This window comes from Colossoma macropomum, unplaced genomic scaffold, assembly GCF_904425465.1.
Source record: "Colossoma macropomum unplaced genomic scaffold, Colossoma_macropomum, whole genome shotgun sequence".
Taxonomy (NCBI): Eukaryota; Metazoa; Chordata; class Actinopteri; order Characiformes; family Serrasalmidae; genus Colossoma; species Colossoma macropomum.
The window spans coordinates 21,893,431-21,918,892 of record NW_023494793.1 but is presented as its reverse complement, the minus strand read 5'-3'; the positions used below and the strand labels follow the sequence as shown (position 1 = coordinate 21,918,892).

Genomic DNA, 25,462 nt, shown 5'->3' with positions numbered 1-25,462 from the left:
CATGTACAAGCACCCAAACACATGTGATTGATGGTCTAAAGCGGTGGTCTGCCGGATGATGTACAGCAGGCCATGCAACAGCAGAGTCGGAGAGTAAAGGTGGAGTATGTGAGTGCATGAACAGAGGGAGAGAACAATTCTGTTTATCTTTCATCTTCACACATCCCTCCCTATAAATGTATTAAGGCAGAGAGGTCAGTCAGTAAGCCTTATTCACCTCTGCTGCTACACACCCACCACGATGTCTTAACAAAGGGGTGAATGCTGCAGCTGTGTGAACTGGAGGCTAATCAGAACAATGGCTTACACTACAAAGCTGGACTGAGGGCCTGGTAGCCTAAGCTTTGGTTTCAGCCCAAAACACTCAAAGTCTATACTGTGAAAGACTTTATAAAGCTTTTGATCATTTAAACGGAACCATAGCCTATATTTTCTCTTTCATATTTATATTTCTCCTTGAGGTTCACAGTGGCATTTGTGTGATTTTCTATACCAACAAAAGTCATAATTCATTTTTACATGACCATTTTCCCAACCTCTCTTTATCCCTCTCTTGTTCCTGTTACTTTGCCCTCAGGACTGGTGTATTTAAATGACCTCTGATTGGCTGCCTTCTATTCTGTCTCATTCAAAAAGCAGTTTGGGCTCAACAGGTCAATGTGAACATGTGAGCTAAACTTCTGTGCACTGAATATGCACAGAATAGGCACTACAACCAAACTGAGCCTCATTCACCAATATCTTCCTAAGTTTATTCTTTACTTAGTTCTTAAGAAAGGTCCTAAGAAAAAGTCTTCACCAGATTCATGATGTGTTCTTAAACCCCAGAATTGTTTGCACCTTTGTGCTCTTGAGTGTGTGCAGATTCTCTCCTTACCTAAGAACAAATCCCAAATAAGAAAATATTGGTCAATGTCAGAATCTTCGTGAAAACTGTGTAAGAAGAAATTGGTGAATTGATGAATGAGGCCCACTGTTTTTTTAAGCCACAGAAACAATGAATTCAAAACTGGGTATGAAAACGGTGTGCTTACATCAGAATCACTTCATTTCACAAATCATGTTACACATACAAGGACTCTGTATTGGTGAGTGCAGACATGTATGACATGTAACTTACTAAAGTAACCAGACATGTATACAGACTATTAACTTAAGAGAAAGAGAAAATAAAAATAAACAGAATAAGACAAGAGAGTAGATATTTTGTAAAAAGAATGTCATATTAAAGGGAGGAAAATTAAGCTTTCCATAATAAGGGCCCTGTAAAACAATAAATAAATAAAACGATACCTCGGCTACTCTATTACCTAATTAATACGTTTTTTGCTCAGACCTGACCCTTCACCCTTGATGATTTGCATTTATGTGTGTAAGCTGTCACATAAATGATCCATGTACAACATCAATGAACAACCAAAACAACGAGTGAACGAGCAGCACAAGCCTTCATTGGCAAGACCTTTAGCTCTGACCAGCTCTCAGTTCATCATTAAAGAAGAAGGTGAAAAAAACAGATGTTTTAATAATTCTGCAGCGTTTAAAGTTTTCTGCTGCTGCAATGCTGTAAATACAAGGCGATGATGGTGATACATGCATTTACAGTCAGGGGTTTGAGAGAGGAGAGTCATGCATACTGGTTTGATCATACTATAAGACTGCAAGGCCTTAAATCAGATACGCATCTGATCTTAGACCACATAGGAAAGTCACTCATATTTGATTTGTGCCATTTCAAACTGGTCATTTTAATATAGCTCTGGTTTAAACAGATGAAACAGGTGCAATATACCAGACATATTTATCAGGGACAAGTCTGTTCAATAATACCTCTCCATTCATCACAGAAGCAGGAACATTCTAGCTTTAAACTAGGAGTGCATAACATTATTTGTGATTATACCATTATATTAGTATTTGCAACAGTAATGCAGAAGACTGCAGTAAGCAAAACAGTGAGAAACCACACCATCCTCAGATGTTCCAGATGAGTTTCTGCATGTTCAGATAAATCAAGACTTTCACATGATCCAACAAGTTCACCAATGTGCTTTAGTACACTGCAAGGCATTGTTACAATTTAAGAGCAACACAATGACAAGATATGTATTATAGAATTATTAATTAATAGTTATGTGGAAATTTTAAATTTGACATTGTCAAACTGCGAAATCAGCTACTTGAATTATAGCCTAAGTTTTAAATAAGGAAATGTACCCTAACATCATAGAGCTTGTGAACTGCCTTTTGCTGAGTTTGACCAATAAGAACCAACCAGCACCCTCATAATGTGTACCTGGCCCAAAGACAAATAAGCGGGCATCCGACACAGTAGTTCAGCATTCAAGAATCAACCCAAAAAAGATGCTGGTCATCTTGGCAAGAAAACAGGCATGGACCTCAATGTTTGGAAAATGTGCTATTTAAATCGCAGTCACAATAACAGTCAGAAAAATCGCAGTTATTTTCCCCAAATCTATTTTGTCCATATCGTTTAGCCTTACATCTTCCAGTGGAATCCTGGGTCAGTTCACTATGCCTTGTATCCAGCTTCACAGCTCATTAAATGAGAGTGATTTTAGTTCAGAAGAGGGCAGTACTGGCAGCTGCTTAAATAAAAATAAACAGCTCTAATGATATATGATAAGAACTTTCACTTTTGCCTCCTTTCCTTTAACTCCCTTTCTGGTAAGAGTTTACATGTCCTGCAAGGGTTTAGAGAAACACTTAGGAGTGGGCCGTATGGTCTGACACATAGTCATACACCAATTCAGCAATACAGTGGAATTTACTTTTGTAAGGGTCCCAAGTCAGCAACACAGTCCAAGCACGTGTACACACACACACGCGCACACACACACGCACAAAGGGAGGTCCTGTTATTGCTGGCTTCCAGTGGTGAAAACAATAACGTTGCAGCAGATTAATGAAGTGACTCCATTATCGCCTCCATAATTACACAAAGCAGCTTCACAGGAGGTTTCGAGTTAAAGTACACAGTTTTACACAAAAGCTTCATTAACCAGACATGAAAACTCATGAGCAATTAAAAAAAGTTCAGAAAGCAAATCTCATCGCCCCTGGAAGAAACCTAGAAAGACAGTCCTGGTGAACTCTGAGAATGAAATGTAGGGATATTTGCTGTGAAATAATTCAGTTCATTGAGTTTAACAACTATGCAAATGCAGGTCAGGTCCAGAAATGTTACTGTTTTCTAGTTATTTTAAAATTCAATTCAATTATATATCAAGGTGAAACTAAAAATTGTGCTCTTAATTTGTGCTCTGCTGTTTCCGTAACAATATCTCAGTTCTGAATGGTCTATAAAAATTAAATACTACATCTGTAGGTTGGATGAATAATGACCGTGAACTGCTACTGTACTGTGTTTAATGGGATTTTCTCTCAATTGCTGCATAATTAAGCCAATCAATCATATGGATATACAGATCCAATAAAGTTTATTTATATTATTCTGATTGTGATACATACAGACACCTCTACTTTCATGCCATATAATGAGCAGAACTGTATGCTTTATCAATATTATATTTGAGGGATAGATTTGGATGATAGTGAAAGTTAAAATAAAACTAGGCTGTTTCTGGCACTAATGGAGGAAAATGTAAAAGTAACAGCACGCTTGTATCTACTGAAAACAAATTAGGTGTAGAAACAGCTTTGAACTGAACCCTTAATTAAATCTCAGTATTCAAAATAAATCTATTTGTTCATTTACATTATTTTTTAATTAAAAGGTGCATTGATGTGTATCAAGTTGGAGACACTTGCTCCACACACACTTTCCACTCCCAATAACAGCTGACCACCAGTGGTGACCGACTTAAGAGATTTGCAATTTTAACAGAAAAGGCAAAAACGGTTCTGAGGCTCTTAACCAAATTCCTGATGGAGATTTCCAGCGAATAAGCCACAGAGGCATGTGACTGAGGTGCCACACATACAGTCAAGATTATTACTGGAATTAACACCCCTGGAGGCCCAAAGTTTGAGGTGGGGGCTGGTTCCACCTGCATTAGTCAGGACAATGGGCAAACCCAGACTTCACACACGCTTTAACTACTTCACAAACTAAGTAAGAGTTCCCTGGACCCTGGACATCAGACTGTTGGCTATTTGCTTTGCTCCTGCTCAAACAGGTTAGAACCGGTCCATTCAAACAGACAGCATGACGTAACAGACCAAGGGTAGGTGGAACCTTGGCTAACCGGGTCCTTTTTTTTAAGGACTTGGCTCTCCAAACGGTTATCATTTCTGTCTAATCTCACTAATTCCACTGAGTTTACCTGGCACTGCTTCTAATTTGGAAGACTAAAGTTGTTTCTCAGTCACTGCAGGTCATAATCTTAGCCTGTCCCTATAGTAACGGTTTATGTGTCCACTGAAATTAGGAAAACAGCCAATGCTTGAGAATGGTTGGAATGGTGACACATGGTCATACGCCAGAGGAGCTTACTGTAAGAGCTGCCTCAGGTCCACAACACAGTCCAACACAGGCACACACACACACAAACAGCAATTTTGCCCATACAGTACAGACGTTACCACAGATGTCAAGGGTAAAATCTAGTCTAAGCCTACTCTGATACATGTCACAATAATTTTCCTACTTTCAATAAGTTTTGCGCTGCATTGTCAACCACCTCCTAACACTCAGAGAACATCTAAAACAGACTTCTTCGACTCATACAGGTGAGCGACTGCCTGGTGCTTTGTAGAGTAAAGGAAAGAACCATCCCATCTTCTATTACTGTGAAAATACTGACAGCCGCATCCTCAGGAAAGCCTGCTCATGGCACATGGGATGAATCCCAGCTGAAAAGTACTATAAAGCGCTTATACTGGGTTCCCCTGTAAATGCAGCTAATCTACTTCATAATCAGAAAATTTGTGACAACAAGGCAGAATGCCAAGACTGTTATAAGAAAAGCAAAATGCAATTACAAAAGTCTGGCAGCCAGGCTAAATTAATCAACTCTGCAACTAGGGCTGTCACTATTAATTATACAAGTAATCAATCTATCTACAGATTATTTTGACAATCATCAATGAGTAAACACAGCGTCAAACTATAAACACTGATTTAACAACAACAAACAATGAATTCGCAATTCACTGAGAAGGTAATCTTTCTTTTCTTTTTGCTTTTTAAATCGAGTAATCCTGACAGTCCTACTTGCAACATGTTCTGAACATCCAAAGTGGTGATTTCCAACCCTAGTCCTGGAGTCCCCTGTTCTGCACATTTTAGTGTTTCTCTGCTCCCAACACACCTGATCCAACTCATCAGCTCATTAACAAGCCATTGCTGAGTTATATTGGGTGTATTAAAGCAGGGAAACACCAAAATATGCAGAACAGGGGCACTTCATGATCAGGGTTGGGTACCTGTGATCCTGAGTAGCATGTGATCACATGAAATTCAGCAGAAATGGATCAAGCATTTCTAGCTTTCACACTCTTCAAGGAAGGCAAGAGACTCCATTGCTCAGCCATCTGCTCTGACAGCATGACACTCCGCATCTTACAACAAGAAAGAATATCTGGATATCTGGAGTACAAGAAATGTGGACTAAACTGTTTGCTTCACGCTTATTGTTGTATAATTCTAGATACTAGGAATGAGGCCATCATATTTATCTTGCTACATATTCACCTTTTAGAAACTGCTCCACTATAACTACAGATTAGGTATCCACATACAGTACTGCGCATTATTTCATTTCCAATCAAAATGACCATTAAGTACAAATTACTCATATATACTCATTTTTTAGCATAAGTGAAAAAACGAAAACATATATTAAAAAGAACATTCCACAGACACTTCAACACCTAAATATATATTTTAAATTTTCTGTATTTAGTGTGTCCACCTTTTGCCTTTATTACAGTGTCTATTCTTTTTAAAGAAATCTGCAGGAATATTTTTCCACACCTCCAAAGTTCAGTCTTAGAAGTTCAATCCACATAATCCCAAACACTTCAATGATGTTGAGGTCTGGACTCTGGGGTGGTCAGTTCATTGTTCTGAGAACACCAGCAGCTTCTTTATTTGATTGTACATTTTCTATTTTTTGTCTGTCTCCTTTTCTCAGCAACGGCTTCTTAACAGCTACAGCTCATAGCGCTGAGTTCTCAGGTCTTCTCACAGTGGAAGGATGGACAAAAACATCTGTAGATTTTTCAGATCTGAAGCAAAAGTGAAGCTTGATTTTCTCTCAAAGATGAAAGCTTTAAGTACTGTCTATCTTGTGGTAACAGTTTTGGTGCTCTACCAGGTCTTGTATGGTTGTTAGGAGTCCCAGTTTCTCTAAATCCTTCAATCACTTTCTAAATTTCAGGTTTGAAAAGTCCTTTTTTCCCCCCCACTTATGTTCCCTTTCCTGCCCCCTTCTGTATGCAAGTTGATTGGCTTATATGCAATCTCCACAAAACATCTTCTGAAAAATGAATCATTTGCATTTAATGGCCGTTTTGACTGGAAATGAAATAAATTAAGGGTGGTCTCTATCATTTACATGGTACAATAATACACATAAAAGGTCTTTTAGACAAAGGACGGAATCACTTTCAAAGAAAGGGGGAAATAACACACTTATAGTACACACAGAGCTAAAAGCCCAGGATGACTTCTGGGCTTTGAAGGGAGAAAGAGAGTATTTGTGTTATGATGAATAAACTTCCTCTTACACATGCTGACCTACTGTGTAGAATGTGGTTTCTCAAAAGTGTCGAAACATAAAGATCACAGTAAATGATCATAATGCTGTGCTACTCGGAAACTGGGGCCATAACTGAGGGGATTTGTTTTTATTTTGTTTTTAGGCTGCACACATTAAACAAACTGCATGTGAGGACGAAAGGCCATATCTTCATAGATTCTGAAATATGTTTTTCAGTGTAGATAATGCAATATTGCTTTTGCTAGGCCTATGGTCAGTCTGTACCTGAAATCAAAAAAATAAAAATTTTTAAAAGGTTTGAGTACCATCACACAGCATGACAATCAAACTGAAACTATGCCGGGTTAACAAATCTATATGTGAACGGTGAAAGACTCATAAGATGCAGTTATGATTTAAACACGTTATATAAATATTCTTGGTGGTATTTACTGCAAGAATATGCTATCCCGGCACCGAGGCCATTAATAATACTTTAAAACTACCTTGAATTACATCAGACATGGCAAGAAATTCCAAAACCTCCCTCCCACCCTCTCTTTAAGTTTTCAGGGCGGGCAGCACTCTGACAGCTCTTGTAAAATTTTATCTTTCTATGTCCTATGGCAGTATATAAAATTAATGAGACAATTAATCGGGTTATACAAAAAAAAAAAAAAATAGTGTAAAGAATTTAGGGAAGAAGTTTATGTTCGCACTGGCCTACTTCTTCCAACAGCCTTAAAGGGGAATTCCACCATTTTTCCGAATTTCAGAATAATTCAGTCCCTGAGACGTAAACAGTCATTTAGAGTGGTTTGATATGAAGTGGTTCATTGTAGAGAACATTACAGACTCTGATTTCTTTACAGTGGTCATAGGAATCAGGGGTCACAATGTCTACACCACAAATATAGCAAAAAAAATTTCTATCCAAAACCACCAGGGAATCTACACGTCTTCTGAGTTATGTATGGTGAGGGAGCCTTCACATACATTAAATTTTTCAGACGTCTGTTCCTATCACCACCACTGTGAACAATTCTGACTTTGCAAGTTTCTCTAGAACGGAGCATTTCACGTTAAACCACTCTGAATGACTTTCTACATCTCAACCATTTAATTGTGCGGAATTTCTGAAAAATCGGTGGAGTTCCCCTTTAAGCGCCCACACCCTGTTTTAATGGGGACTGCTGCTGAAGAACTGGGGCTTCTCAAGCTCGGCAAAAATGCTGAGGGGAAAATAAAAATATCTCAACTTGTGAATTTAAGATAATTTTGAGAATATAACTCTAGCTTACAGCACATTTTCCACATGTTCAGACTGTTAGTCGTAAGTAACTTCTAAGTGCTGTTAGCTTCCTAATGCAACAGTTGGTTGTTTGGGCTAGTTTGAGTGGACGCGGCTCTCTGCTCTGACAAACGACAACAACGTCGATTAACTTTCACTGTAAAAGTGCTTACCTCGGAGTAAACGTATGAAAGAATACAAATAATGTACTTTTCTCCTCTCCTTCCTGCTCTCAGTTTCTTCCAGGCCAGTCCAGGGGATCCGGAAACCGCCGCAATTCCGCCCTTGTCCCCACAATGCCTGTTTGAACGTGTAGCGCCGGAGTGAAGAGCAACAACCGCCTTTTTGGCTCTTAAACAGGCGCTGAGCAGACGGAGTTAAAAGGCGGTTTAGAGCCAAGATGGCGGAGAAGGACCACAGTGTCAGTGAACGGTCCGTGCAGGCTGTTCTGTGGGCGTCAACAGGCGAGACCGAACATGTTCAGAAAGTAGCTATAAATACGAGTATAAATATACGAGTGTCAATAATAGTGACACACGATTTTTCCCTTTGAATATTTAATCTTTACTGAAAAGTTTGACTTCTTCCATACAGTACTGCAAAAGTCTAAGATATATAAAAAAGCGATATATGGACAGTTCCCGCTTATTTTCTCTGAAACGAAACACTAATATTGTAATAAATGTAACATTAATGCAAAAGTATTGATTTTATGTGAGTCAAAGTGTTCTCCTAACCGGTTCTAAAACACTCGAGAAAGCCCAGTATTATTTGTTGTAATCATCCAGTCATCCTGTTTGTCTCAATCAAACCTCCATTAAAATTGACTTTACATTAAAAGAACCAACGCTTTGTTCTTTTAACTAACATGATTGTTAGTTTTTATTGCATTATTCTTTGTTACTTTTTATTGCATTATTCTTTGTTTGAATTAATTATAATGCTATAATGTGTTTTTACTAGCAAAAACACACTTATTGCTCAGATGTTTGTCAACAGTTTGTTTAAATGCCTGAGATTTTTCCACAGTACATTATTTTCTCACATACAGTCGTGTGCAAAAGTTTAGATGCCCTGGTTAAATTACATGTTTTGTTGATTTTCTAAGTGAAAATAAGTTAACACATCCTGTACAGAGAAAACATTTCTGCACATTTTAATGCACAATTTCTGTTTATCTGCTAAATTTAACATGTTGGAGGGAAAAAAATAAAATGTGCCTGTGCAATACACATTTTATAATTTGTTGTTTAGTTGTTGTTTGTTTGTTTTTTGAATAAAATTTGAATTTGCAGACAAATTGCATATTTAAGTGTGTTGTCTATAGAGAATGTGTGCAAAACATGTAATTTGATCAGGGGTGTGCAAATTTTTGCATATGACTGTATGGTCCTAAAATGCAAGCAGTCGTTATTTAATTGTGTGCATTTTATGATTTTCAGTGTAAGATTAAGCTCATAAACAATAGATCATTTTTCCACAACTCATCTTTACTAAAACCTGACAATAATTCTGGAGAGCACTATTGCATAAGGTGCTAGCCCTCACATTTATTGACTGGTCATTCCACTCAAATCTCACCTAATCTCTGTTTAATTTTTGAGTATTGTTTTATGTATCGTCAACAGCAATGCAGTTATTGGATATTTGCATTTTTTATTCTATACATTTGTAATCAAGTGAATAAGAGAATAAATATAAAATTAGAAGTCACAATATGATCTAAAAGTAGTCAATAAAAGTGGCAACTTGATAGCTCCATATATATAATTGAAATCAACTGACAAAATTTAAGACTAATTTTCAAAAGTGAATTATTTAACTGGCCTTCTAGAGGCCTAGTAACCATAGCAGTATACTATATCAATTTATGTTCAGCATATATAAATATGTGTGTATGCACGATCTGCACTAAACTAAACCAATTCAAAATATCTCTTTATTACATCTGAAAAAATGTGATTTAAATCAGCTTAGTAAAGCTAAATATAGGCATACAACTTTTATATATATATATATATATATATATATATATATATATATATATATGTGTGTGTGTGTGTGTGTGTGTGTAAAGAAATGACAGTTTTGTACATATTGTACAGTTATATTCACTTTTTATTGTACAGTAGGCTACAGTATGCTGCTAGCTGAGGTAATCTCTCTCTCTCTCTCCCGGCCACCCACCTCCCTCATTGTTTAACCGCTCAGCTTCCCTCGCTTCTCATTGGTCAGCAGCAGGATGCGCGCCGTGCTGATTGGCTGAAAGTTTTGCTTTGGTTCGAAGCGCCCCTCCTCCTCCTCTTCCTCCTCCTCTCGGCGACCCCTCGCTCCTCTGCTATTATTCTCCTCCTGTTGCTCCTCCAGAGCAGTGAGAGGAAAGTCCGTTAGTTAGCAGGACGCGCGGAGCGGTGATGAACTCCACCTGAGCGACACACTGCTTTTATTTCGCTTCACTTTCAGTCAGAAAACGACCGTTTCTTCTCGGAAACAGAGCGAGAGCGGATTCATTCCTCTGGAGAAGCGGAGTTTTTTCCTCCCTCACAGATATCTAAGCATTAGGAAAGATGGTCTCGGCCGGTCTGGAGATCCTCGGCCTGACGCTGTGCGTGGTGGGCACGCTGCTGGAGATGGTGGCCTGCGGTCTGCCCACCTGGAAGGTCACGGCGTTCATCGAGGCCAATATCGTGGTGGCGCAGACCATCTGGGACGGCCTGTGGATGTCGTGCGCCGTGCAGAGCACGGGCCAGATGCAGTGCAAGGTGCACGACTCGGTGCTGGCCCTCGCGCCCGACCTGCAGGCGGCGCGCGCGCTCACCGTCGTCTCGTCCGTGTTCGGCGTGCTCGGCCTCACAGTGGTGGTGGCGGGCGCGCAGTGCACCAACTGCATCCGCGATGAGCGCCTCAAGGCGTACGTGGTGGGCACCGGCGGCGCGCTGTACATCGCAAGCGGCGCGCTCGTGCTCGTGCCCCTCTGCTGGATTGCCAACAGCATCATCTCGGACTTTTACAACCCGCAGGTGCCCACCGCCAAGAAGCGCGAGATCGGCGCCGCTATCTACATCGGCTGGGCGGCCACAGCGCTGCTGCTGCTCGGCGGCTTCATCCTTTGCTGCTCGTGTCCGTGCAAGTCCTCCGCGGGCTTCTCCGTCAACTACGCGCCCACTAAAAGATCCACGGCCAACGGGGACTACGACAAGAGGAATTACGTCTAGGGGCCGCGACGAGTCCTTTTATATTCTTTGGCACCTGTGCATTTGTTTCTTAAGTAAAAATTAAATGTAAATGACTTGTTTGTGTTTTTTTTAATGAAGCGTCACGGACTTTGCTACTACTGAGAGAGGCTCATACGGACTCTCATATGGACGTTTTTTACGCTCGGACTCTTTTTTAAAAAATTTGTTTTGGTCTACGACTTCAGTTTTGGAAGGACTGAAAAGAGAGAAAAGCAGCGTTCATTTTAGGTACCTTCACAGCAAAATCGCCAGTGGTGAATGAAAACCTTCTCTTTGGATCATTAACTATAGGGCCAGACCCAGATTAACCTTAAACCTAGACTACAAAAAGATTTTCCAGTGGTGATTCACCATTGAAACGGCAATTTTAGACCAAGACTAGGTTTAACTGTAGTCTTGAAACTTGCCTTTAGTGTTCATCTAAGTAAAGGTGGACACAAATGAACACTGGAGTAGTTACCTGCAGAGAAAAACAACTGTGTAGGTGACTTCAGTACTGTATGTTCATCGTTTGTAATTCAACGCTGTAAATGTTAATTCAGTTCTGTGTTAACTGAACAAAGATGTAGGCTGTGCTTAATACTGTTGATTCGATACTATGGGCTGGTTTCCCGGACAAGGATTAAGCCTAGTCCTGGACTACGCAGGATACTGAATGGAGATTCTCCACTCAAAGGAAAATGTAGTCCAGGAGTAGGCTCATCAACACTTAAGGTGTTCATTCAACAACGGGATTTTGCTGTGTTGCACTCAGTAGGCCAAAATCATATATGTAGATTTAAGCTTCAGCTACTTTTATCAGATTTCTTTACCATTTTCAGAATGTCTTATTATTTCTATCTACTTATTTGTGGTGGACGGTGGGGCAGTGAAGGCAGAGGGTCTGTTGAAAATGGACTGTGTTCAGGGTTAGGGCGAACAGACTTCCACCCCCAACACGAACCACCGCTGTGGACACCGCTGGATAAGACAGCAACTCCTGACTAGTTGAACAAAACCCTGCATACTGAGGTGCTCAGCAAAGCCGCAAGTGCTCTAAAGGACAGTCCAGACCAAGCAGGGCCAGCGTGGAATTAACATTGCTGGACACCTGTTGTTGGTGCCTTGTAATGATGATCATTTTGTCTGAACCTTTAATAAGACCACCTGTGCCAAAAGCTGTCTGCGGTAGTCTACATCTAGTTTGACTGAAACGGTTATTTTTATATCTTTCAGAATGGTCTTCTGTGTTAAGTGTTTTGAATATTGTTTTGAATAAACATTTATTATGATACTAAATGTGACGATTTATTTGTCCGGGGAAAAAAAAAATAATCGCCCCAAAAAGCAAGAGCTACCACAACAATCTTTAAACATCTTTAATGTCCTTTGCGGATAAGCTGTTTTTCTTGGAAAGAGATTTTGAGTAGCCTGGTTGCAAAAGCAGCTGCTGTTCTACCTCGCCTGCTTGTGAAGTGTTTGGGTTCTGGAAACGTCTTTCACTACTCCCAACACCCCACCACCCCCCCTCTCCCCAAAACACACACCCACACACACACACTCCTTCCCACCAACGGATTGTCCTCGCGTGATTGCTTGACCATCACGAGTCTTAATTAGACTCCCTGAATGCTTTCACCTAGCCCCAGAGTGGGGTTACACTCCGGTAGGCAGCCAATTACAGCCACAGTAAGATTTTCTAAAATAATACTTACTTGTATTAGCTGCCTAAAAGAAAAGCATAGGAAAATGCCTTGTTGGATTAAAATTAGCTTGCATTCAGGAATGGTTCTGTGCTTTTTGAGAGCAAAAGCAGTGTGTCTTTTAAATTGCAGTGCGCTTTGTTCGTCGCACTTTTGGACATATCCAAAGCTCCATTGTTTAAGGCTCTTAGTTGGTCATATGCCTGCTTAAAGCACGTCAGTCACACCAAAACAGCTTGGAGACGGTGAACTCCTTCACCTTGCACACGTGCCTAAATATGAGACACGTTTCAGCATTGAATTCAACAAAATGCAGTTTTAAGATGAATGCATTAAAGTCACTGCTTCTCAATAGGCCTTAAAGCATATCATCCAATTAGGCCACTCTTGTTTTGTCTCCAAAGACTTTTTGCTGACCTGTTCTCTTCCGTTACTCCAAACATGAATATAAAGACAGAAGTTCTGATTAAAGGAGTGCTCCAGCTTTTTCAACCCAGTCTTTGTCTACTGCAATCGTAGCATTGATTAGTATGGACAATAATTTTATAATGATAGAAGAATATTATCTGCACCGGCAGATGTACTTAAAAATTTATCAGCATCGGACAGATATTTAGAGTTGATAAATATTTCAAACCCATATTTGATGATGTATTTTTTGTACTCTGAAAGAAAAAAATGTGTTTAGTGATGCTGGGCTAGTACACTATAATACCTACATTTTATTCATGTTCCCCTTTTTAACCCTTTTCAAATAAATGTCAAAGTTCTTTATAATACTAATCCAAGTAGCACTAATCCATCAACATCCCATATCACTGCATACCTAATAATTTCCCTGTATTTAGAACTGTCACTGTAGTACACAACAATAGCTAAACTTATCGTCTGTGGTAATCGACCACATGCTTCAGACACATAGAGATTATGTTAAAAAAAACACTGGAGTATTCCTTTAAATGTGGAAAGTGAAGCAAATATACAGTAAAAGTAGAGATCTCCCTCTCAGTCCAAACACGCGGTGTGTTTTATGGGTGCACTGACAGTGTTGGCATCCCCCGCTTCTCCACTATAGTCTCTGGCACAATAGAGCATATCTGAGTCTCCCAGGCCTAGACGAGCTCTTTTAGCCTCCATTGTGGAATTGTTAGTTCCAGTCGCCCTGTTGAAGTAGAGGAGGTTACGAGGCAGAGTAAGTGTGTGTGTGCGTGTGTGTGTATGTGAGTGTGTTGGGCAGGGATATGGAACAGGGTACGGGGGGAGGGGTCGATTTTTTTTAAAGGACCCTCATTCCACGGTGAACAGAGGCACACAGGGGCAGCCACGACGTCATTAAAGAATCTTCGTCATGGCAACCACAAAGAACCTGTAGTTGCCTGGTGACAGAACCCCATAATGTGGTCATATGGACGAGGACAATGAGGGCCCTGTCGACACACATTCCAAGACGGGGTGGTGGGGGTGTGGGGGTGGGATGGCGAGAGAGAGAGAGAGATGGAGAGAGTTGGGGTCAGGCCAAACTACAGTGTGCAGAGTGTACAGTTATCTTTTTATCTTTTACACATTCTCACTTGAAACACGTATTCCTGTCTTTGTGGGGTATCTTTAGCGACTTGTATATTATTTATATTACTTTAGTTAAATAATGTTAAACCGTACCTTAAGCTAAGTAGACTTTTGGTGTAAAAAAAAAAAATTCTGCATTTATTTGTAAATACTCTTAATGGAAACCAGCCGAATGTCCCTACAACATTATAACACTTAGGTTTTCTTGTCATTTTGAACCGATTTGATCCCCATTAAAAGCTGAATACGTGGCCACGCATTACATTTTTACTACACTTGTGAACATTTTTGAATATTTAATTTCTTGAAATATTCAGTCAAATATACGCAGTCACTTAGGGGCCCAATGAGAATGATTTAATATACAGTGGACTCCAAAAGTCTTAGACCACTAGTAAAAATGTATCTATTTTGCATTCTTTTCTAATTTAATATTTCTTTCATTATGTATATTATCAGCATAACAATTGGAGTGAAAAGTAGAATCTTTAAAATCTTTGAAAACATGAATGTCAGAATTTTAGTAAATAGTATGCCCACTTTTGTTTTGATGACAGTATGCACTAAGCTGGCATAGACTCCCTAAGTTTGCAAAAAATAAATAAATAAATAAAATAGAAAAAAGAGATGAGTCAATCAAATTCACCTCATCTGAACATGAAGAAATAGACTAAAAAAATGACCATTTTGCCTCAACATGTGCGATGCCACAAATTTGCTTTTGCATTTGAGTAGTGAGCTGGAAATGGTGCAAAATCTTTGAGTTCTTCTTTATTTTATCTTTGTTGTATTTTGTTTTCAGAATTCTAAAGCTTTCTATTTCCAGTTCAAACAAAAAAATCCCAGATTTCCAATATGATCTGTTTTGGACCCCTGTGTATTTTTTATAAACATGATTCGTGTCATTTTTCATGATATTGGCTGAATACATGTGCCACTTAAACACACATTATGTTAGCCATAGAATGTATTACATTTTTCCAGATCAAAATGAAAGAGATACTAATTGTTTTTCATTCTTGCATACAAAACAAATTAACTGAAGTGGCCAGAGGCCCCCAAATGTTCAGAAACGACCATGTTTACATTGATATTACTCTAGTGAACACTGAAGCATCGAGTAGGCCATAAATGTCACATATTTAAGTAAGTTTGTTTGTATGGATTTGTATTTGGATTCAATTTTTTTAAAAATATTCACTCACACTTTTCATATCTCTATAATTTCATGGTTAATCTGACTAAAAGCTGTGCTCTTGGATATTCTTTATGTAATCTGTGGCCAACCTACAGAAACGTTTGTAGATGAGGTGGCTATTGCGTCACAAACTCACACTCACACTCAATTGTACTTCTCAGTTTGCACTGTGGCACTACACTTTCTCATGACGCTTGAGGTGGCCCCTGCCTTCCAGAGGTCAGAGGTCATTTCCCTCTTCCCACGGTTGACCATTTGTAATCTCGTCACCCAGATGATTGCCACGGCAATAGGACCCCCCAAATGACCTCTCACCCTTGTTCACACTCTACAAACATGCTAAGTTTGCAACTTTACTTTCTGGACCATGAGACGGATTAGCTGGAAACCATCATGTTCCTCCTTTCAATGAATCTGCTTTTAGAAGTTATTTTACTTACAGAATCATGTAAATAAAGCTCAAAGTTGTTTACACTCACTGGACACTTCATTAATACTTTTACTAGCACTGCTGTGAACCTCTGGTGTACAGTTAGAGACTTTAGTCCATTTGCATTTTGTGAATAGCTATTCTTTAGCTTTCATCAATGGTCAGATGCTGACCACAAACCACTCCTGGCTGGATATTTCTGGGAGGTGGATCCAGCAGTGAGCACTGTGTATGATACACAGTGCCACACACAACCATATCACTACTGCTTCAGGCTCACTGCTGTGTTAAAATAGGTCCACCATCCAAATAAGTGATTAACAACAGCTCTGTGACTAGAAACTGACAGTAGGGCAGAGGGTGGCTGACAGAGTGTGCATGACAAAGTAAATCTACAGCTATACAGTGGACCTATAAGCTAGGTCAGGGGTCGGCAACCCAAATGTCAAGAAAAGCCATTTTGTCCTTTCAACAAAAATCAAACCACCTCAGGAGACACAACATTTTATGTCCACTTTACCATCTTGGCTGTACATATGTCTCAGTATGTGCTGATGTCCTAGTACAAGCTAAAAAATATAAAATAAACAAAAACGCAGACTTACTTTGCTCTGCTTTAAGCTTTAGCTCAGCTATAGCTGCTTTTCTTGCATCTCCGACAGGAAAGATTTCTGCAAAAATAGAATAGTTTTATTGTAAAATGTCTTTTTTACAAGGCTCAAAATCAGCTTCTCGTGCACCAGCTTCTTGTTCCAATGTTCCCATTCCACCTTAAATGGTGCCTGAGGCGCCAGAATGTAACTGCTGCACCATTTAAGGTGGCGAACGAGAAGCTGACTTCAGCCCTGCAACTTTTTAGTGTTTGACAGTTTCTTGTTCCACTTTAAACGCATCCGGAAACCAGCTGGAGTGCTTATAAATGGAAATAAGCCCATTCGTCACCAATAATCGATGTTCGTCTTAAATCTTTCTCTATACCTTTTTTGTTAGCTACTAGCTAAATGAGACTGTTGTCTGCGTTGTTCTGGTCATCAACAGTCTGCGTGCCAATCTTCAGGGTTAAAGGGGGAATTAGCAGTTATACATTAACTCCAGTGTTTAGGACCATTTATTGTTAAAACACTGTTAGAACGATCAGCAGAGCTTTATTTTACTGAGAAGGAGGATTATTTTATGTTTACCTAATAATCTAATTCTGCTGTGGAGCTGCAACAGGGCAGTTAAAGAGTTGCTGACCCCTGAGCTTGGTGGACCTCATAAAGTGGCCAGTGAGTGGTCAGTGTTTGTAATAAAGTTGAATTTGAGTATACAGTACTGTGCAAAAGTCAGAGACCACCATTCATTTTTTAAAAATTTCCAGTTAAAATAGCCATTAAGTACAAGTTATTCATTTTCATGATATTTTTCTGAAGAGACTAGATATAAGATACTTGCAGACAGAAGAGGAAAGTCAAAGGAAAATAAGCAAGTTAAAAAAAAATTAAAAGATATTAAAAGATATAGATCTGGAAAAATCCACAGGTGTTTCTTTCATCTCAGAACAACAGATTGACCACCCCAGACCTCAACATCATGTGTTTGAGATTACTTGGATTGTGAGAAAACACAACCAACTTCTAAGACTGAACTTTGAAAGCGTACAAAAATATCGCTGCAGATTTCTTTGGAAAAACTCAAATAAAGTCTCTCGAAAAAGAATATAAGCTGTAATAAAGGCCAAGGGTGGATGCACTAAATGCTGAAAAATGATTTGATATTTAGTCGTTGAGACGTCTGTGTAATTTTCTGTTTTCTGTTTTTTTTTTCTTGACCCTGAAAAATGAATACCTTGTATTTAATGGCCATTTTGACTGAAAATTAAATAAATTAATGGTGGTCTCTGATGTCTGCACAATGCTGTATTTTATATCTCAGAATGATTAAATTTAATAACCCCTGGGTAGATGGAGTGTACCTCATGGAGCTTCTTTCAAAGGTTCCATTACCACCAACAGTACACATTAGAATGGCGTAGCTGTGTGCATGACTTTCAACTTCATAAAGTGGATCATGGTCTTGTGTGATGCATTGTGTCCAAAAGTTTGCAGATACCTGCTTATCCAGTTTTTTCTTTGACATCAAGGTTATTAATAGGGGGTTGGTTGCTCTTTGCTACAGTAACAGCCTTTACTTTTCTGGGAAGGCTTTACACCAGATGTTGGAACGTTGCTGTGATGATTTGATTGCATTCAGCCACAAGAGCATTAGTGAGGTCAGGTACTTCTGTTGGAAAATCAGTTATGGATCACCACTCCAACTCATCCCAAGGGTACTGGATGGTGTTCCATCACTCCAGAGAACAGTTTCGCTGCTTCACAGCCCAACACTGGAGGGCTTTTACTCCTCTAGCTTATGTTTGGTATTGGACATGATGATCTTAGGCCATTTTAGGTGAGCATAGCATTCCATTAGCAATGCTCTTCTAGTGGGATTATTCAAGGTATGCATGAGCAACTGAATTCCTGTGTCAGCAAAACACCTTAAAAGAGCTGAATTCACTAATTAGATGCCTGGATACTTTTGAACATAGTGTATGTCACAGTGCAAAAGAATAATCAGACTTCCTCCACAGAGGTCAGCAGGACAGGAAGCAGGAAGGAAGTCCATGAGGAGGGGCAGGGAATAAGAGAGAGTGTGTACGGTTGGTTTAGTGTTGACACTAAGATGAATAACGTGTGGTCAGTACAGGACTACAGTATATCATGAAAGAACATAGAAGGTGTCACATTGTGACAATGTTTGATTACTTTCCACATTGGTGGACAATGGGGTCTCGTGCAATGGGTCAACTTGAAGCAATTGTGTAATATCTTGCAGGCCATATCCAAGAAGAAATGTAAGTAACATGGAATTTTGGAAGGGCTTTTGAACATGGAACGCTGAAAAGACTTTTAAACCATATAAACGTCTTTCATTATTCAGTGTTCATATACTGTGAAACTCATTTAAAAAAGAATTAACCTGCATGCAATCATAGGCTCTTATTCAAAGCAGATGGGAATCTCATTACCGGTCTCTTGTGAATTCCTCAAGGGAAGGTGACACGTGCATAATAGCTACAGCACATGAATGGTGCTGTTTTTTCTCTCAAAATATAGCCATTTAGGATAGTCTTTGCTTCCCTATATTGTTTTTCTCAAAAGTAAATATGAAAGGTGAGTATTTCAAAGAACAAAGAACAGTCTGTTAATTCAGGACTCATCATTCATATAGAAATGATGCCTGATCTTTCAAAGTAGCTGCCTGGTTGAGTCATGAACAAAATGTTGGACCGTGGTCTCCTCGATCAGTACCATAGCATTTCTAATTCTATTTGTTTGCATGGACTTCAAAATGTCTGGAGCTTTTTCGTCCAATCAGTATTTGCTCATAGATTCACACTCGGATCCAAGAACTGAGTAAATAGTTTAGCAATGAATATTGAAAAAGCAAAAACACATAGACCAAAAATAGCCAAAAAACAAAGACATGGCTACAGTTTGCCAAAGTAGGAAGAAGCCCGAACTGAGGTGCACATATTTCCACTTAAAGCATAACTGTGACTGGCCATGTTAGATGGTAAAGAGATGAGCAAGTCCAATGTTCAGAACCAATGTATCAAAAAAAAAGCAAAAGCCTTGCATTTTTAACTTACAGCAATAAGAGAGATCTACAGGCCATGTCAGAGAAGAAATTCACAATGTCCTGTGTGAAACATGGAATGTTGGAAGGGCTTTTGAAAGTGTATGAGATTTGTCACGGCCTTAAGCCCCCCACTGAGAAACAATGCAGTCTGTACCCCGCAGCGGAGAAGGGGTTTACATGAAGATGACTTTATTCTATTACAAACACCCTGTCCACCACCACCACCACTCGCATTACCACAAATGGGGCAACATTCTCCTGAATTAGGGAAGCAGAGAGCCAAAACACCAGGACTCAAAATTTTACACACATTCCCACCACAACACCACAGGAAGCTGAGTTCACATTCTCAGTGGGACAAACTTTTAATTGGCTGCACTCCTACAAACTGACCTGGACCCCCACGCTATTACTAATTACACAGTGCTTAGCAAACAACATGTCACAGCCACTCTTATGGTGAATACTGATCTGCATTTAGACTTTAAGAATATTTCAAAGGAGCGATGGAAAGGAGGTGAGTTTTCCCAAACCAAAGAGCAACTTACCATGATAGAGTGAGTATTACCCCAAATACTCTCTCTCTTATGAATCTTAATAGTATGATACTTTTGGAAAATTTGGCCTGGAACTTTATTTGATTACCTTCTTAAGGGGAAACATTTATTCTTTTATTGTCATTTCCAATTATACTTCTAATTATATTTCTGTTGAAGATAAACTCACATGTTTAAGAATTTTTTTTGTAATCACTGAGATGGAGTGAATTCAGAAATAGAAAAGTACTCAAGAACAGGAAAAGACTAGCTTAAAGGTGTATAAGCTGAAGTTCTCCAGAACTGTGCAGTACATGGTATGTACTGTATGTAGCAAGTTCTTGCCTATTACAAAACAGTGCAGGGAGAGGTCACTGCTGTTTACCACATATCAGAAGCTAAAAATCAGCATTGCTGAGCTCATCATTTCAAGTGCATTTGTGGAAGTACAGAAGTGACTTCCTCTTTCAGCACAACATCTTGCCATTTCTTAAGTGGCTAACGGTTTGCGAAACCACAAGAGTTGAACGCAATCCACTCCTTCCACTACACTTAGACAGAGCAGATGAGGCCAAGTCAAGGGTTCCTGCTCTATACACACAGGCAACCCAGCGTGATGCTGCCTCGCAGAGATGACTTCTATTGTCCCTGATCATCCAGTCCAGCTAATCCTATAGATGACAGCAGACCACTCAAGGACTGTGTGAAAAGAAAGGGAGAAAAACAACAGCAAGGCAAGTTACCAGTGAGACTGAAATCTGAAGAAAAGCTACACTACGAAGTAGAGAGTGAGACGGAAAAAGAAGCAGCCTCACTAAAACAATTATTATTAGTAGTAGTTCAGCTCTTATATGGTTCTTGACCTGGACGCACGGCCCTGAGAAAAACCCTGTGGGAGTTCATTTAATTTTTAAAAGGCTCTTCGCTCTCACATCTCATTTATAGAAATGGTTCTTTAAAGAACCATCCATTGAGCAGCTCTTTAAGGAAACCAAAAGTGATTCTTCTATAGCATTGCTCCAGAGGACCCCTATTTGGCACCTTTATTTTTAAGAGTGCTCCACAGCACCACTAATGATACAAACAAAAGTAAATAGACTTTGAAAGGAATGGATCATCACAAAAGAAGGCTCCATAGTTCAACATCTAATCCCCTTGTGTGTGTACAGGGCGACTGGGCCAATAAATCTCGTTCTGGAGCAGCAGGACTGTGTGAAGGGCCGTCGGCCACACAGCAACACAAGACTCATTTGTTACACACGCTAAGGGAGGATGATGTGTTTGTGCACCTCTGTACAAGTCAGATTCTAGAGAAGGAGCAAGCGATACATGAGCATGTTGTTCTCCAGAACTGTGCAGTACATGGTATGTACTGTATGTAGCAAGTTCTTGCCTATTACAAAACAGTGCAGGGAGAAGTCACTGCTGTTTACCACATATCAGAAGCTAAAAATCAGCATTGCTGAGCTCATCATTTCAAGTGCGTTTGTGGAAGTACAGAAGTGACTTCCTCTTTCAGCACAACATCTTGCCATTTCTTAAGTGGCTAACGGTTTGCGAAACCACAAGAGTTGAACGCAATCCACTCCTTCCACTACACTTAGACAGAGCAGATGAGGCCAAGTCAAGGGTTCCTGCTCTATACACACAGGCAACCCAGCGTGATGCTGCCTCGCAGAGATGACTTCTATTGTCCCTGATCATCCAGTCCAGCTAATCCTATAGATGACAGCAGACCACTCAAGGACTGTGTGAAAAGAAAGGGAGAAAAACAACAGCAAGGCAAGTTACCAGTGAGACTGAAATCTGAAGAAAAGCTACACTACGAAGTAGAGAGTGAGACGGAAAAAGAAGCAGCCTCACTAAAACAATTATTATTAGTAGTAGTTCAGCTCTTATATGGTTCTTGACCTGGACGCACGGCCCTGAGAAAAACCCTGTGGGAGTTCATTTAATCTTTAAAAGGCTCTTCACTCTCACATCTCATTTATAGAAATGGTTCTTTAAAGAACCATCCATTGAGCAGCTCTTTAAGGAAACCAAAAGTGATTCTTCTATAGCATTGCTCCAGAGGACCCCTATTTGGCACCTTTATTTTTAAGAGTGCTCCACAGCACCACTAATGATACAAACAAAAGTAAATAGACTTTGAAAGGAATGGATCATCACAAAAGAAGGCTCCATAGTTCAACATCTAATCCCCTTGTGTGTGTACAGGGCGACTGGGCCAATAAATCTCGTTCTGGAGCAGCAGGACTGTGTGAAGGGCCGTCGGCCACACAGCAACACAAGACAAAAGACAGAGAGAGGAGAGTGCAAGAAAAAAAGAATATACTCCACCAGCTTTATACATAGTACTGTGCACAGTCAGATATCACCCTTTATTTATTTAATTTCCAGCCCAAACAACTATAAAGTACAAGTTATTTATCTAAGGAGATTATACAAGATAAATAAGGAAAGGGAAATATAAGGTGCCTCCAAAACTGGAGTTCAAAAAATTAATAAAAGATATTAAGAGAGTGGGACTCCATACGACAAGACCTGACAGACCAGCCAAACTGTCATCATCAGTCAAACAGTACTTAAAGCTTTCATCTTTGAGAGAAGATCAAGCTCCTCTCTTGCTTCAGATCTGAAAAAATCTGTGTTTCTGTCTTTCCTTCCACTGTGAGAAAACAACACTATGGGTGTGAAAGGATGTGTAGCTGTCAAGAAGAAAAATTGAAACTGCTGGTGTTCACAGAACAATAGACTGACCATCCCAGAGTCCAGACCTCAACATCACTGAATATGTTTGGGTTTTCTTGGATGGTAAGAAGCACAAAATGCAACCAACCTCTGAGACTGAACTTTGGAGATGTGTAAAATTATCCCAGCAGATTTCTTAAAAAACATAAAAGCAAGGAATGGAATGGAAGAAAAATAAAAGAATGGAAGCTGTAACAAAGGTAATGAGTGGACACACAAAATACTGATAAATTTGATTTTGGCCTTAGTTGTTGATGCTTTTGTGTAATTTTCTGTTAAATATAAGCTTTCCGCTGAAAAATGAATAATTTGCACTTAATGGCTATTTTAACTCCAAATTAAACGAATAAAAGGGTGTTTTTCTGACTTGCAAAGCATAGGAACTTAGTGCTCAGGAGACTGAGATGTTTTACTACTATAGCACATTTTATTTAAAGTAGCCACTTTATCTCCATGTTCTCAAACTTGTACTGAATGGCCGTTTTGACAGGAAATAACCTAAATGTTGGGCGGTCTCTGACTTTTGCACAGTACTGTATATAATAATAACAACTTTAAAAGTTTAGACTACAGCAGTGGTTTGCTGAAAATCATGTGAATATGGTCAGATTCATAGTAGCATAGGCTACACTTTGACCAAAAGACCACACACAGATTTCAAATATGTGAAGGAAATAAAAAAAAAGAAAGGTATAAATCTAGCCTTCCACACTTCAGGGAACATAATCTAAGAAAATCCTTTCAGTGAACATCTCAAATAAATATGGTGTGCTAACAAAAGATTTATGAATCCCACTCATTTGTTACACACGCTAAGGGAGGATGATGTGTTTGTGCACCTCTGTACAAGTCAGATTCTAGAGAAGGAGCAAGCGATACATGAGCATGTTGTTGCTAGAAGTGGGTAGAGTGGCTTAAACCACTACTCAAGTAAAAGCATTAATACCTGGGTAATATAATGACTCAAGTAAAAGTTCCTTCCAAAAACTTGAGTAGAAGTACAAATGTACTGGGCCAAAAAACTACTTACCTACTAACTTCTAGAACTGCAGTAGAACTTAAAGCATCCATCAGCATAGAAACTGAAGATATTTTAGGCTCTATTCTTCTCATTTTATGATTTTTTTGGTCTAAAAGAAAATGCTAAAGCTCCAAAATCGGAGATGACACAAAACAGTACAGACGTTTTCATCAACGAAATATAATGAAGATGAAGTTAAATCAATAAATATAAATGACTAAAAAGTAGAATACTCACTAATATACTTGAAGATACGTATTATAATTAGAAATACTCACAAATCAATCAATATTTTACTTAAGTATATGTACTTGCATAAATGTAACCAGTTACTACCCATCTGTGATCACTGCTGTCACATCTAATGTATTGTATCCATTTTTTATAAATTGTTACTTCTCTACATCATTTGCGCACAGCAAATGCCGTTTACATTGCGTGAAGCTTTTGTGACGAATGGACCAACAGAAATGGTCCAAAATCACTTGGAAGAAAATTTTACATTAACTTATATTAAAAGTTGAGGATGTTCATGTCTTCTCCGGTGAAATTAACCCTTTGAAGACAGTTTTGTTTGGACCGCAATGAATGTAATATGCAATTCATATTAACTCCTTGTAATCTTTTATACTAGAACTCTTGCAGTAAATTGTATTACTCCCATCATACAACTCGGATATCACAATGGCATTTTCCCCAGCCTTATATCTTAATACACACTCAATAAACAGGCATTTTGTCACTGCTGTAATTTTCAGCTCCAACTCTGCAAGAACTACATGAACAGCTCAGTTTTCTCAGTACATCTTCTGACTACATCATGATGTTTAAAGACTGCATAGTTCTTTTCAACGTGTGCCAAAAAGAGAGAATGTGAGAAAGTGTGCGAGAGCAAGAGAGACAGAGAGACAGCAAGAGGAACGGGTGAGCGATGGGAGCTCTTACCACCCGTGGAGAAAGGATAAACGGTTATTTGGCTCGTTCCACGATAATAACCTACAACATAAACACCTCCACCCAGTCATTAGTAGGGTGGGGGCAGCCGTTTTCCTCAGTGTGTATATAAAGCTAATTTGACGCTACATTTCTATGTTGTTAAGTTAAAAAAAAAAGTCGAGCTCAAGTCTAAGTCAACGTATTGCATTCGAACATGATTGTCAAAAATGCATTCAGGAGGAAGGGGAGTAGACACAAGCTGGCTCAAACATTAATAACACTCTCAAAACGTCCATAAAAAAAAAAGGTTTCAACTATTTTAACAGTATAAATTATTTAGCCTTTATCTTGAGTCAGACGTTTTGGCCTCGCATTCAAGGTTTGGCTCAAGCTAGATGAGAGGTTAACTTGGGGGCCCTCTCATGTTTTGCAGAAGTTGTTTGTATTATAGTCTAACATTTCCCAG

At 39.3% G+C, this 25,462-nt stretch overlaps 2 protein-coding genes across 3 annotated transcripts in view; one reads left to right on the top strand and one right to left on the bottom strand.

The window, feature by feature from the left end:
- Positions 1–8,288, bottom strand: part of zgc:63587 (uncharacterized protein LOC393431 homolog) — a 37,129-nt gene extending 28,841 nt beyond the window's left edge. The window contains exon 1 of one of the 2 annotated variants that reach the window (XM_036578826.1): positions 8,151–8,288. The gene's annotated coding sequence lies outside the window, so the exon portion shown is untranslated. The remainder of the gene's footprint in view (positions 1–8,150) is intronic. The other variant, XM_036578828.1, reaches the window with a different exon arrangement.
- A 2,038-nt stretch (positions 8,289–10,326) lies between these two features.
- cldn5a (claudin 5a) lies at positions 10,327–12,491 on the top strand. The gene has a single exon (XM_036578825.1). The coding sequence runs from the start codon at positions 10,545–10,547 to the stop codon at positions 11,190–11,192; it is 648 nt and encodes a 215-aa protein (XP_036434718.1). The 5' UTR covers positions 10,327–10,544; the 3' UTR covers positions 11,193–12,491.
- The last annotated feature ends 12,971 nt before the right edge of the window (positions 12,492–25,462 follow it).